Source organism: Pangasianodon hypophthalmus, chromosome 8, assembly GCF_027358585.1.
Source record: "Pangasianodon hypophthalmus isolate fPanHyp1 chromosome 8, fPanHyp1.pri, whole genome shotgun sequence".
NCBI lineage: Eukaryota > Metazoa > Chordata > Actinopteri > Siluriformes > Pangasiidae > Pangasianodon > Pangasianodon hypophthalmus.
This window is the reverse complement of record NC_069717.1, coordinates 24,282,455-24,295,999: the sequence shown is the minus strand read 5'-3', so window position 1 is coordinate 24,295,999 and position 13,545 is coordinate 24,282,455. Positions and strand designations below refer to the sequence as shown.

At 38.4% G+C, this 13,545-nt stretch overlaps 1 protein-coding gene across 1 annotated transcript; it reads right to left on the bottom strand.

Moving 5' to 3' along the window:
• Positions 1 to 11,386: 11,386 nt before the first annotated feature.
• On the bottom strand, positions 11,387 to 13,270 carry LOC113533424 (beta-1,3-galactosyl-O-glycosyl-glycoprotein beta-1,6-N-acetylglucosaminyltransferase-like). The gene has a single exon (XM_026925576.3). It carries the CDS (start codon positions 12,800 to 12,802, stop codon positions 11,492 to 11,494), a length of 1,311 nt encoding a protein of 436 aa, XP_026781377.3. The 5' UTR covers positions 12,803 to 13,270; the 3' UTR covers positions 11,387 to 11,491.
• Between the last annotated feature and the right edge of the window lie 275 nt (positions 13,271 to 13,545).

Genomic DNA, 13,545 nt, shown 5'->3' with positions numbered 1-13,545 from the left:
TATGTGGCAGAAAAAATTGCCTAAGTGCACTATAGTGCCTAAGTGCCTATAAAATCTGCATTCTATAACTTCTTGTGATAAATTCAGTTCCTACAGCAGGGAATATGATGTTAGTGGACAGCTGTAGGTTTTTCACAGCCGAGTCCATCCCTTGTGTGCCCCCTGGTCTATGTGTTTAAAGCAGACAAACACATTCATTCATCTCTACCTGTCAGCACTGAGCCACTCACACAGAACCACACACACACACACACACACACACTTACACTCAGAGAGAAAAGAAGACTGTTAACATATACATATATAAAAACAGGCACATGGAAAAACACACACAAAGTCATGTTTATATCCAAAAATCCATTTAGATATTTTCTGGAGAATATTATTAAATACGTACACTCTATTTGGAATTTTGATTTCACACACACACACACACACACACACAGTCTGCCTCACTGTCCTTATGAGGACCTTCCATTGACATATTTATTAACGCAGCAAATTAGTGGTAGACTACACTTAAATATAGCCCTAACCTTAACCTTATTAACCAAAAAGAAACCTTTTAGGAAGTTCTTTTTTTTATATGTAAAAGCAATTTTGGGGGGAAAAATGGTTTTCTTCATGGAGACTTGCCAAATATCCCCACAAGGTCAAAACTGTCAGATGTTCGTAACCTTGTGGGGACATTTGGTCCCCACCAAGATATAAAAACATGCCAACTGACACACACACACACACACACACACACACACACACACACACACACACACACACACACATTTAGACTTTCTTTCTCACTCCCTCACACACACACCCACACACACACATACACACACGGCCTCTTCTTTTCCCTCCCCTGGTGGGAGCTTAGTGAATCGTGCAGTTGGCTGAGTTCCAGTCTGTCTCTCCCCATTACCACCCCCCCAATCGCCCCTAAGGGGCACCAGTAGCCCTTATCTACTACAACTCATTCTCTACAGTTGCATCTTATGTACCGCATCTCTGTCTCTTCACTTACTCCATCCCTAACATCATCATATTATCAAAGGCCCTGCAGGGTGACTCTGAACATGTCCAGTAAGTGCAGCATGAGCATTTAGGGTCTGTGTGTTATAACCAGAATCTATTGACATCTACCATGACAAGTCCTAATTGAGGGACATCATTGTCTGATATGATTCTTTTAAAATATTAGAAATAGACTCACTGGCCACTTTATTAGAAACACCGGTACATCTGCTCCTTCATGCAATTATCCAATTGGCCAAGCAGAAGGCAGCAGTGCAATGCATAAAATCATGCAGGTCAAGAGCTTCCCATGTGATCTGAGTGACTTTGTTGGTGCCAGATTGAGTGGTTTGAATATTTCAGAACCTGCTAATCTCCTGTCAACAGTCTCGAGTTAACACAGAATGGTGCAAAAAAAGGAAACAGTCCAGGCAGTTCTGAAGGCCTTGTTGATGAAAGAGGTCAGAAAAGAAGCTTAAGCTGACAGGAAGGTAATTAAAATAATCACTCTTTACAACTGTGACGAGCAGAAAAACATCTCAAAACACACTACACATAAAACCCTGAGGTGGATGGGCTACAACAGCTGAAGACCACATCAGGTTCCACTCCTGGCAGCTACAGTGGGCACAGGCTCAGCGAAACTGGACAGTTGAAGATTGGAGGAACGTCACCTGGGATATAGTGCTCAACATCTGGTTGCCCATGATGTCCCCATAATATTAGTTTTTTTATTATTATTAATTACAATCACAGTTATTAATTGTGTCTCCTTAACCCATATGACTTAAAAAGTGGATGTGGTTTAGGCATACAGAAAATATTTTGAGTGACATACTGTATACTTACATCATTTGTTAGACAAATTAGGTTCACAGCTCAAGCTCAACACTAAAGAAGCACATGCCTGACAACAAAAATGTTTTGAGTGATCAACTACATTTGGGGGTAAATGGAAAATTGTGTAAATGAACTTTTAGACAAAGGAACAATAAATTCAGATACAGAGGCAATATATTGACTTTGCTAGCACTCATATCTTTTTTTCCATTTTTAGCCTATATTATGCAGTCGTGTGTGTCAGAAAGATTTTCACTCCAAAAAAAAAAGGTAGCAAACCTTGCTTTTCCTTGTCGCTGGAGTGGTACTATCAAAAGGACATATTTTGTACCTTATGTATATATATATATATATATATATATATATATATATATATATATATATATATATATATATATATATTTATATTTCTATATTATAAAAACCTTAAGAAATAATTTAAGGTATATAATTTCCAATCATGTCACAGTGTTGAAATGCTTAGTCCTGAATGTGGTGCCAAGCTTTGTAACCAAACAGTTTAAGGGCAGAAGAAATGGCAAATCTCTGTTTGCCAAGTGGCTACTGCACCACTAACCGCATCTTACAGCGATGACACAGATTTGATGATACATCATCAAATCATACCCGTATCTTAATGTTTTCACTGCTACCAGCTTCACCCAACAGTAGCTAAATGAAGGATCAGAATGCATGATTAATAGGTTATGTTTGCTTTAATGTTCACCAATGTTTTCCAAGTTTTCTTTCTGCAAGAATATCAAGCACATGCTGATGAAAACAACAGAAAAAAAAATAAAGCACTTGGGCTAAGAGTTCAAAATCTTCAACCCCCCTGTGCTACGAAAGTGTCTCTCCCTGGCTATGAGGCGTCAAGTATCGGAGCCGCCGAGACGATCTCCTCAATGGCCTCTCGGATGGCTCCGGCTCACAGCTCACCCTGCGCCAAAACTCTTAATGCGCTCGCCGACTCACTGCCTCGGATTTTCATAAAAGTCGTTTTCGTTGCCCTTGCTGCCCAGTGTGCGATACCGAGGCTATGTGTAAAATAAATGATGTATATAGCTGTAGGGGGAAATCCGACCTCCCCCGGCACTACCTTGGTGTCCAAGGAACATTGAACATTAGATCCTCGTTTAGTGAATAAATAAGCATTCAGCTGAATGGCGGTGTTAGCCACGGACTTTGGTGCATATTTTACCAGAAAAGGAGTTAAGCCATTAGGGAGTTAATATCAAATAAATCTCCACTGGTCGGGCAGGCAGAGAGGGACCGGCGGCTCTGCAGCGCCCTGTTGGGTTACTAATGACCTGCGCAGGCTTCAAATGAAGCTGTTATATGCATGTCATTTGCAGTATGTATATATTTATATATTATCTTCTAATTGTGTTTGAGAAGAGAACAAAGCCACGGCCACGGCATTTAGGATAAGAGCCTTAAACGCTTTGTAGAGGACAAAATAAACTTGTTTCAATTAGTATGTGATGGCCTGAGTGAGTGTGTGTGTGTGTGCATGTGCAGATGAAAAGGAACTACGCACAAAAGTACAAAGATGTGGTGCCTCGTGGTCTTTGTGTTAGGGTTCAACACATCACTTTATAAGGATATAACTCAGTTAATAAATTGCTCATTGAGTTGTTTTTCAGTATTGCTGCATTACTACCAGACTTGCAATTATGTAGTAGTCTGTTTTGTTAAAAAATGAGGCAGGAAAGAAATGATCTGGATCCAATTTGTTAAATTTTTTTCCCTCAGTATTATAAATTGTTTATATTTGTTCCACTATTAACTTAAACTCCCAGTTTATTATTCAGTTATTCATCTTACAGCATATTAACTACTATGAATAATTCAGTAACTACAGTGAAACTAATAGACCTTTCCTACATATGTACTTACGGGAATGAGGAATGCAAATCTGGACACACATACACATTTAAGATTTTCTCAAATGTGCTGATGATTGTAATATGGCAGAGTGTCACGTTAAACACCATCTCAAAGATGATTTTTTTTTTTTTTTTTTTTTTTTTTTTACTGAACACCATATGGCTTTCGGGATATTTTGCCTAGTTTTGCCAAAGGGGTTATCGGTGAATGGTGTGGAAGGCTATTAAACTTATGGTTACTCGGTGGTTATTAAGAGTGAATGGGTGAGCAAATGGCACATAAATGTCATTAAAACCACAATGTGGCTATTTTATTCTATATTCTGAACATTATTCAAAAATTCCACCAGATTCTCCTGATAGACTGTTTATATACATCGAGCATCAAGGATAAATGTAGGTCAAAGCATCACTTCATTTTTTATAGTATTGTTTGCAATTAGCTAGCTGTTTTTAATATAACGTCTGCTGTACCTTTAGAATCATATTTCCACTGCTAAAAGTATTTTATTGTAGCTTAAGGAGGTACTAATATTTACCAAAAGTAAATATCATTCAGTCAAATTTAACACCGCAAGTTTAAGAGGACTTTCCCCTTAAATGTTCTCGAGGCTAATTAAAACTTCAGGGGAAAAAAAAAATCCACCGAGTTCTCAGCAGAGCTTCAGAGCCATCTGGAGCTCTCCCATTCTTTCTCTTTCCTTCACTTTCTCCATCTTTCTCGCTGCTGGCGCAATTAAATACACACAAGAGACACTGCTTAGTAAACAGCGTTACACATTCTGTTTGAATTAGCCTCCCATTTTCCACCAACAACTGAAACATCCATACAGAAGATCGTTCAGATTAATTGTGGTCTGACATGCCACTCACTTTTGACAACTACTAGCAGGTCGTTGTAAACTGGGGCGCTAACGCTGCTTCAGTGTTAGCACGATGCACACTGTTTGTATTCACTCTGTACACAGTGATATTTTCTGTCAGGGGAAAAAAAGATTCTTTTTAGATAAATAAAATACCATTTAGCCAGAAACTACAGATGTTGTAAATGTTAAAATGGTGGATGGAATATGGAATGTCTAACATTATTTGGCAATCATAAAAGTAAATCTCATTTCTGTCAGTGATAGCCTGACCTTTTCAAGCTAGCACAGTGTCATAAACTGAATTTACCTTTATGTTTACGCTACACACATTAGCGTGACACCACACAACTGTCAACATCTAACAAAAAAACATATTATAAGCTTTTAAGTGCAACATGGCATCTATATTTATGATGTGAAAGATAAATGTACTAAAAGAACCCAAAAGGAAATGATAGATATCATAGTTTGGGAGAGATTGTGCGGTTTGTAGCTAACCATGGTCCAGTAATTAGCATGTGCAGACGCTACGTTGGTTAGCAGTCCTCGTGCTGAGGAGTTGATGAACTGTGCCAGAGATAAAAGCCTGGAGCCACACACAAATAAATCTGTCATTTCACACGTTATCATATTCATGAGTGTGTGTGTGCTTGTGTGTGTATGACTGCAGATGTTACAATAGTTGTGCTCCTCTAAAATGTGTTTGGGAAGCGATCGACAGCTTTTTTAGACCAGAAGTTTTTTTTCTTCTCTCAGGGAGCGAGAGTACATGCTGCTAGTGTTTTTGCCATTTGGGCGAAAACGAGCGGAGAGCTAACGATGTTTGTCGTGTGACTCCGAGCCGCCTGTTTGTTTATGCTAGGCCAGCTCTGCCCAGCGCCGCCTGTAAATAATTACCCACCCTAATTATGGCCTGGAGTTAGCGAGTGTGCTAAATGCTTTTCTGATGAGCACTGCCCTGAGTTAGCAGGTGCTGGGCCGGCCCTCCTAGGGACTGAGATTGAAGAGGGGGGCCCTCATCCCTGTCTAGCTTTACCTCCTTCCCTCATGTCCCACAGGCTGAACGGGTTGTGTATGCGTTTGCACCCCCAAAGAAGAATACCCCCCAAAGAATAATGTGTTTTACGCAGGGGGGGGTGACTCTCCACACGGGGAGTAGGAGGGTGTTACTCTGTGTGCAGCTGGCCCCTAATGTGAGATCCATTACACTGCCCTAAAAATGGCCTCGTTTTTAGAGAACTTGGTCATTAAGATGTGTCTTGCTGACAAAAATCAAAATCAAGTGTTCAAACTCCGAATAAAAGCCTGTAAGGTCCTTGAATCATTTTGGTAAAGTTTTATGGTGATAATGGCTGCTGCCTACTGGGTCCATCTTTAATCTGATTTCTGATTTGTTACTTTAAAGTCTCAACCAGGTACTCGGAACGCCTGAGCTTATCATAATATCCTAAATAAAGAAGCTAAATGCAAATGGAATTAATGTCAGATGCTGAATAAAACATCATCTATGAACCGACTTTACCATAGGCCTGCATCTTTGTCGAAAAAATTGCACATGGGGCCAGCTTGCGTGGCCTCGACTCTGCGTGTTATTTGGTAGCATGTCGTACCATCAAACTTTTACCCCCCATGATCGTTCCCAGTCTGTCTCCAAAAACTTGCGCAGACTTGCATTATGTCAGCTCGCGCTTTGCCACCCCATTTGCTGTAGCCGTACCGCTGTGAGCGCAGACAGACTTATCAATCAAACGCGGCTTGATGGATTCTTCAGAACGACGGAGCAATCGCCTCAGAAGAGCCGAGGAGTCTTGGAGCGTTTTGTTTTTTTCTTTTTTTCTTTGACATAAGGGTATGCAAAGAGTGTAAATGGATGAACGGTTGATTGATTCTCGCCAACGAAGCTGTCGACAGCAGGAAATGTGTTTTTGCATTGACTGTGTTTGCCTGGGAATTTGCTCGGGACATGAGTTATCGCGCACGAGTTTGGACCTTAAGGCGATTCCACATTAATGTGTATAATGATGACAGGTCGGAGGAGCCGAGATCCGCTGTTTAACAGCCGTTACCTGTGGAGAGACAGAGAGAAAGAGGAGAAAAAGACTAAAAGGCTGGGAATATATTAAAAGAGATGGGCAAAGCAGCTAAACTAAGGAGACAGGAGCGGGATAAAGATATAAATAACCTGGCTGGGTTAAAGATTAAATAGCATCGCTTGAAGAGACTGCATTTGACAAACCAACAACATCGAGTGTAGCCCTTTTTGTAGCTGTTTGCTAATACAATGCTTTAACTTCAAACATATCAAAGTGAGAATCTGGAGTTGTAAACCATACAATTGCTCCATTAACCCTAAAAAATAAGTGTAATCAAGATAGAAGAAATCATGTCCTTTGCTGCCCTTACTGAAAAAATCCAGTTCCTCTGACCAACTACTAGCTGCTAAAACACAGGCCGAGCTGGTCAAACAGTTTCTGAATTACTTCTACTAATTCTACATCGTAGACAAGTTATTTTATTCAAACAACACAACAGTAAAGCAATTAGAAAATACAAGCACTCAAACACTTTTTTCAGTTCAATCAATTTTGATCAATAAGGCAAGTAATAAGGAAACTTACTTGACTAGCAAAGGCAGTTTATCAGCTTGACCAGCTCGACATGTGTTTAGCAGCTTACCTGAGCTTCAAGATCAACCTAGGGCTGTTGACAAGAAATCAAAACTATGTGTCTGAAAAGTAGAAAGCAAAGAAATTTATTTGGCTGACACTTTGCAGACTACAGAGTGTAGTATAAGTGGCATAGCCACTAAAAAAAGCATTGCAGCACAAATGTCTTCATTAAATGGCATAGCGAGCATCACACTTAGCACTCTGTGTAGAAGTCAGGCCTACGTTTGTGTATGTATCAGGCCTAACTAATAGAGGTTAGTGTGTTAAGTGTGTGTGTGGAAAATAAATCTATTTATTTAAAATCTACTTATCTATCTAAACTTATGGAGTGGATGGTGGGGGGTGGGTGCATTCATATATATATAGACATTTTAGATTTTGAAGTGTGCTTATATATATATATATATATATATATATATATATATATATATATATATATAAGCACACTTCAAAATCTAAAATGTCAGAATCTAGTCTTGATGTGGTTAGGTAGTGAAAACTTGGATATGGAAACCTGTGACATTTTGGAAAGACAATAATACATGACAGTGAAATAAAAATGAATATTCTCAAGCATTTTGTTTCAATGAAAAATGAAACAGTTATTAAATGGACTGATTCTTACAGTTTGTACACTGTACTTTCTGCTCTAAGGAACCTTAATGTGAAAATGTTATGTAGAGATCATAATACTGAATCCCACAAAAGCACCCATTTTTTATAACTGTAATTGTAATATGCAATATGACTGCATACCAATTTCCCTGTCAAGTTCACTCTTCTCATCCTCACCATATGCTTCACATTCTCATCTTGTCTCGTGTGGTTTCTGCGGCCACAAAACACAGATAGATCAGGAATATCATAGATTTTAAAATGTAGACAGGAAAAAATAAATGAATGCACTTTTAGTAACATGTGTACTTTTGTATATTTTGTCTATCAAATGGCATTACAGATGTCTTGAAATATATTTTTCACTCTGCTGTTTATTTAAAAAAAAAAATAGTGTCAGGTTCCAGTGACATCCAAGATGCATTATTATTCACCATGCGCAAAGCTTCACCTAGCTTCAGAGTCAGATCCTGTCAGATCCTGGTGGTTAACTCTAATTTATGTTTAAAGCTTAACCTATGATTAAGCAAAGAAACTGACTACAGCCAATTATTTTCCCTTTTACCAAATCACTTACCTTAAAAGCTGTGTTCACTCCAGCCATTTCCAAGCCTTCAGCCAGTGGGTGGCAGTACAAGTCCTTTCTTTCAAAGTTATCTAGTTATCTGACTCAAATGCCTTGACAAGAATAAAATTATGGACTGCACTGATGATACTGTATTTCTACATGGGTTTATTTCTTCCTATTTGTCAGTTTTTTGATAAATCCATTCAAAAGAATAATAATATGCACACACATTGTCATCATGCCAGTGTATCTGTTTAAGATTTATTAATTCCACAACTTTGCAATCATAATTTTGGAGTTGTGTTGTCTTTCACACGCACACATGTATTCATATATATATATATATATATATATATATATATATATATATATATATATATATATATATATATATATATATATGTGTGTGTATGAATGACTTAAATTCAACATAACTCCAAAATTATGATTGCAAAATTGTGAAATTAATAAATCATGGTATGATGACAATCAAGTGTATCCACAAACTTATACAATCACACATTTAAATAAGTTATAAGCATAAAATAGCATGTTTTAACCATCATTGCAAGAGCACAAACAACATTTTTAATTAAACTGCCTTAAAGTTATTTAACACTTAGTTGCTTAAGATAAGATATACTCAACTCCAGAACATTTAAAATCTTAACCGTTACGCTATATACACAGACCAAATTAGCAATTAAACTGCAACTGATTTCATTTTTTTCCTAATTTCCCAAAAACTCATAAAACTCGCATTTTTCCCCTCACATAAAACTTAAAAGCAAACATTTCTGCATGTACCATTCTCCTTCAAACATAAATTAATCACTGTAGATACTTTTTCTCTACTTTTCTAAACACACACGGGGGTCCCATTACATAGCAGTCAATCTTCAAGAGACAAAATGTTAAAAAAAAAAAAAAAACAACAGCAAAGGAAGAGAAAACCATTCTCTGGAGACAAACAAAACCATTAATTAAAACAAGCTCTCAAGCATCAATCTCTCTGCCTGTCACAAAATTATCATAATCTGAGAATGTTGGGAGTCTGCAGAGTAAACAGTTAATTTAGGGAGCATTAATCAAAAAGTGGGTCTCTCTCTACCCCTCTCTGTGCTTTGACACTTGCACTTCTTCATCCAACTGCATTCTTTACACCCAGTGCGGGCAACTTTTCCATCCGGGATCAATTTTAAAGTCCAGCTGCATGCAAAATGTTCTAATATTACAGAGAAATGCACAAAGGGATACAGCACAGGGGTAAGTTTGAATCTTTCTTACATTATTCATTAACTTTCCATTCAACTGCCTGTCAATGGGGAAAATTAATTTAGCATAAAATAGCTAGTCTAGCTGTGCTTTATATTGCGTTTGCGAGTGATGGTGAAACATATATGATGTTACGGGAATTAAGCAACATGGGTAAAGCTAAAACTGTTACAAACCCCAGCTATGGTTTCTCTCCACTATTATGCTACTTATTGACTCATCTCTCTGGTCCCTGGTTAAATATCATATAATACAATATCTAGCAAACCAATTCAATTCAATTCATTTTTATTTGTATAGCGCTTTTTACAAAGGTCATTGTCTCAAAGCAGCTTGTGGGTGTGTAGAGATGACAGTTATAACTTTCTGAGTCAGTTCTTTTGAAAGAAAAAAAAAATAAAGCTTAGAACAATAAATTTATAGCTTTGCACTACAACACAAGGAGGTGAGATTTATAATTATGGACTGTAAAATGTTGCTTCACCAAAAAAGGACAACAGCACTATAAAGAAAAGAAAAGAAAACTGTAAAGAAAAATGTTGCCAGGAAGTACCAAGATTTTCTTAATCATACATATGTCTTATTTTATAATGTGCAATTTCCCCACTGCGGGACAAATAAAGGAATATCTTACTCTTACTATAAACATTTGTTAATACATTGACCATTCTTCTTTTCACCTCTTAATAGTAGCTTTCTCAACACGTTAATATGTTTCTCATTAAACTTCAGCAGCAGTGCATCTTCTAAACTAGGAAGTCTACAACTAAACTCATACAATAAGTTTATCATGGTATTACAATAGATATAATGAGGTATAACAAAAAAAACAATATATAGACATTCGCATAAAAAAAATGCTTATTACATACAGACTAAGGAAAATGGAAATGTTCCACTGTGTTCTATTTATCTTGCAGGAAAATCACTGAGCAGGACAGATGGTAAGAGTCCCAGTTGAATGTACACGAGTGTGTATGGTAGGTCAGTATACAGTTGTGCAAGTGTGAGGGAAAGATGGTTAGACAGAGAGTGTGTTGTTGGGTTTGCATACACGTTAGAGTGTGTGTTTGTGTGCTGTTGACTACGTTAACCCTCTGGTTTATCATAGATCTATTTACATTATATTCTATGATTTCTAGAACTCAGGTGTACATTGTTTGAATGTAACAAAAACATAACCTCTATTCACTATGTAAGGTTTCCTATTAATGCACCTGTATTGGTAAAGACAATACAGATAATACATGCTGTTTTTTTTTTCCTGTTAATCTTCACAAAAGCAGCTATACAGGAATCCAGATGTTGATTTAGATCCCTAATGATCAAGCCAGAGGCAACAGAGAATCTTTGAGGAGAAACCATCCTCTTCTGGGTGACACCTTAAACGCATTTATGAGCAGTAATTCTTTTTTTAAAAAAGTAAAGCATTACAAAATATCTTAGATTTTGTTAAGCTTTAGGAGCGGCATGTTAGCGTGAGTACAGCTTATCCCAATTATACAGTAAGCAGAGTACGGCATTACTTCTTATCCTTGACCCTAAGGTGAACATTTTCTCATGATGAAGGGTCTGTTATGGACTTTTACATTTTTTTCTTGTTTTCTTGATTACAACTGGCAGGTTGGCAGGTGTTAACACCCTAAAAATCCCTCTTGAGACCTGCTTGTGATATTGGGCTTTATAAACAAATTTTAACTAGATAACCAAAATGTGCCTATTTATCCTGCCACCAAATATGACATAGTATGTACGCAATTAATGATACTTTTCTAGCGCTTTGTGTCTGAGGTACTTCTCTAAACATCGAATGACAACTGGGTCAAAATCTGTGTCGAACTTATTAGCAAATAAATGGTGCTGTGCTAGTATCCACAGCAGGTCCCCAACCCCATATACACAAATACCCCGTATGTGAATACCCTGACAGGCAGGATACACTCCATCGGATGCCCCCTCATGTAATGCCCATTTGATTAGCCGGGAGATGCTATAAATGTCTGTGATGTCATATTTAGAGTGTGCACGGAGAAACCCTGGGACACCAGGGATGCGTTGTATTGTAGCCCAAATAAATTCATCAGGGCTGTATGTATCATTGAACCATGATATCAACACCTGAGCTTTGGGGTCCTCAAGTACATAGCGCACAAAATCACGACTCACCACTATGTATGCACCACCTGAGAATATCTTTATGCCAAAGGGTGGCGGAACTTTGTCTTGGTAGGTCATCTGGATTCTGCCATTTATCACTTGGTATCTTTTTTTCCATCTGTACTCCTTATTAGGAGGTGTGATCTCAGTCTCCAGGCTATTGGCACCAGCTAGTGCTTTAAGGGCACGCACTATCTCCAGGTTGGTTTTGATGGGGAAGTCCTGCCCACACAGGTTGATGAAGTACTTCCAACGACTGCTGGCCTGGTAAAGATCCTTCATGCAATTGATGTCAGCCTGGACGCGACTCCAGCTGGCGTAGACCACCTCTTCAAACTTGCTAGCTAAGAAAACATTATCAATGCAAGAGACAATGGCATTGATTGCCCTCATAAAGGACTCAGGGGCTTTTTTGTCCACATGGATGCAGTAGAAATTCTGAGGACTGTATATGGACCTGAGGAGCCTCTCGAAATTCTGCACCTTGTGGTGAATGACAATGGAATATGCCACTGGGAACGCTTCTTCCTCCTCACTCAGTGGGAACGGGAGGTACTTACGAGTCCTACGGAACTTTTCACAGTCTTTTGTCTGCTCGACATATTGTTCATCAGTGATCCGGGTTATGTTCTTAAAGCTCTTTGTGATGGTCAGAATCTTAGCGCATTTCATCTCATCAGTGTCTCCCTGTAAAATTTTCTTGCAGTCACACTCGTCTTCTGGAGTTTCATCATTTCTGAACATCAGTGATTTGTAAATCTTCTCTGCCTTTTCATGGATGATCAGAGAGACCAAGAGAATCAGTAAACACAACCAAGCTGCAGATAACAGCAACCTCCGGGATCTCCTCTTTCTGGCTTTCTGGCTCATCAAAACCACCAGCAAAACCATCAGCAAAACTATTAGTAGCATCACCTGTAGCAGTTAGAGTACATTATGTTAGGATTGGGCATACTGTATTCCTAGTAACAACACAGTCAAGACTTGTGCAGGCTTTTGCATGTCTATGTAACATTTAGGGGATAGAGAACAATATTAGATTTAGAAAGGACCATTAGGAAAAGACCACCACAGAGTTCTCTGAGTTCACTGGAGGCCATTTACTGTAATGAAATAACTTGGCTGACATGACTGGAAAAGTCTTACTTAGCTCTTGATGACTCTAAGGAGAGCTGTGATAAAATCAGTACAATTTATTCGTGGGGGACTGAAAACGGTCTCTGTACTGCTTGATTGTGTCCGCTACAGCTAGCTCAAGTCTGTGGGTGGGTCAAAAAGTACTTTTCTGATACAGAGTGGTTGGTTGTTCTGCTGTGTAAGCTTCCATAGGTCAGGAATGTAGCAGCTAGAGCTCTTACTAGTTTTGTTAGTCTTGCACTGGTTACCTATTACAGTGATTCCTAAACTGGTCATTAGCTCCCTTCCCCACAGACGGTTCACATTATGCTTTTCCCCAGTTCTTTCTGCACTGTACCAAGCATAGAGTGTATATAAGACTGTATGGATCAAGCTATCAAGGACACTGAATACCTGATACAATTGCGCTGGCAAAGAGCAAAAATGTGGATCTGGTAGGGCCTGAAGATTTCCAGTGGAAACACTGACCTACTGAATGTACTGCTAAACTGTGAACATATGCCCCTCAACATTGGACT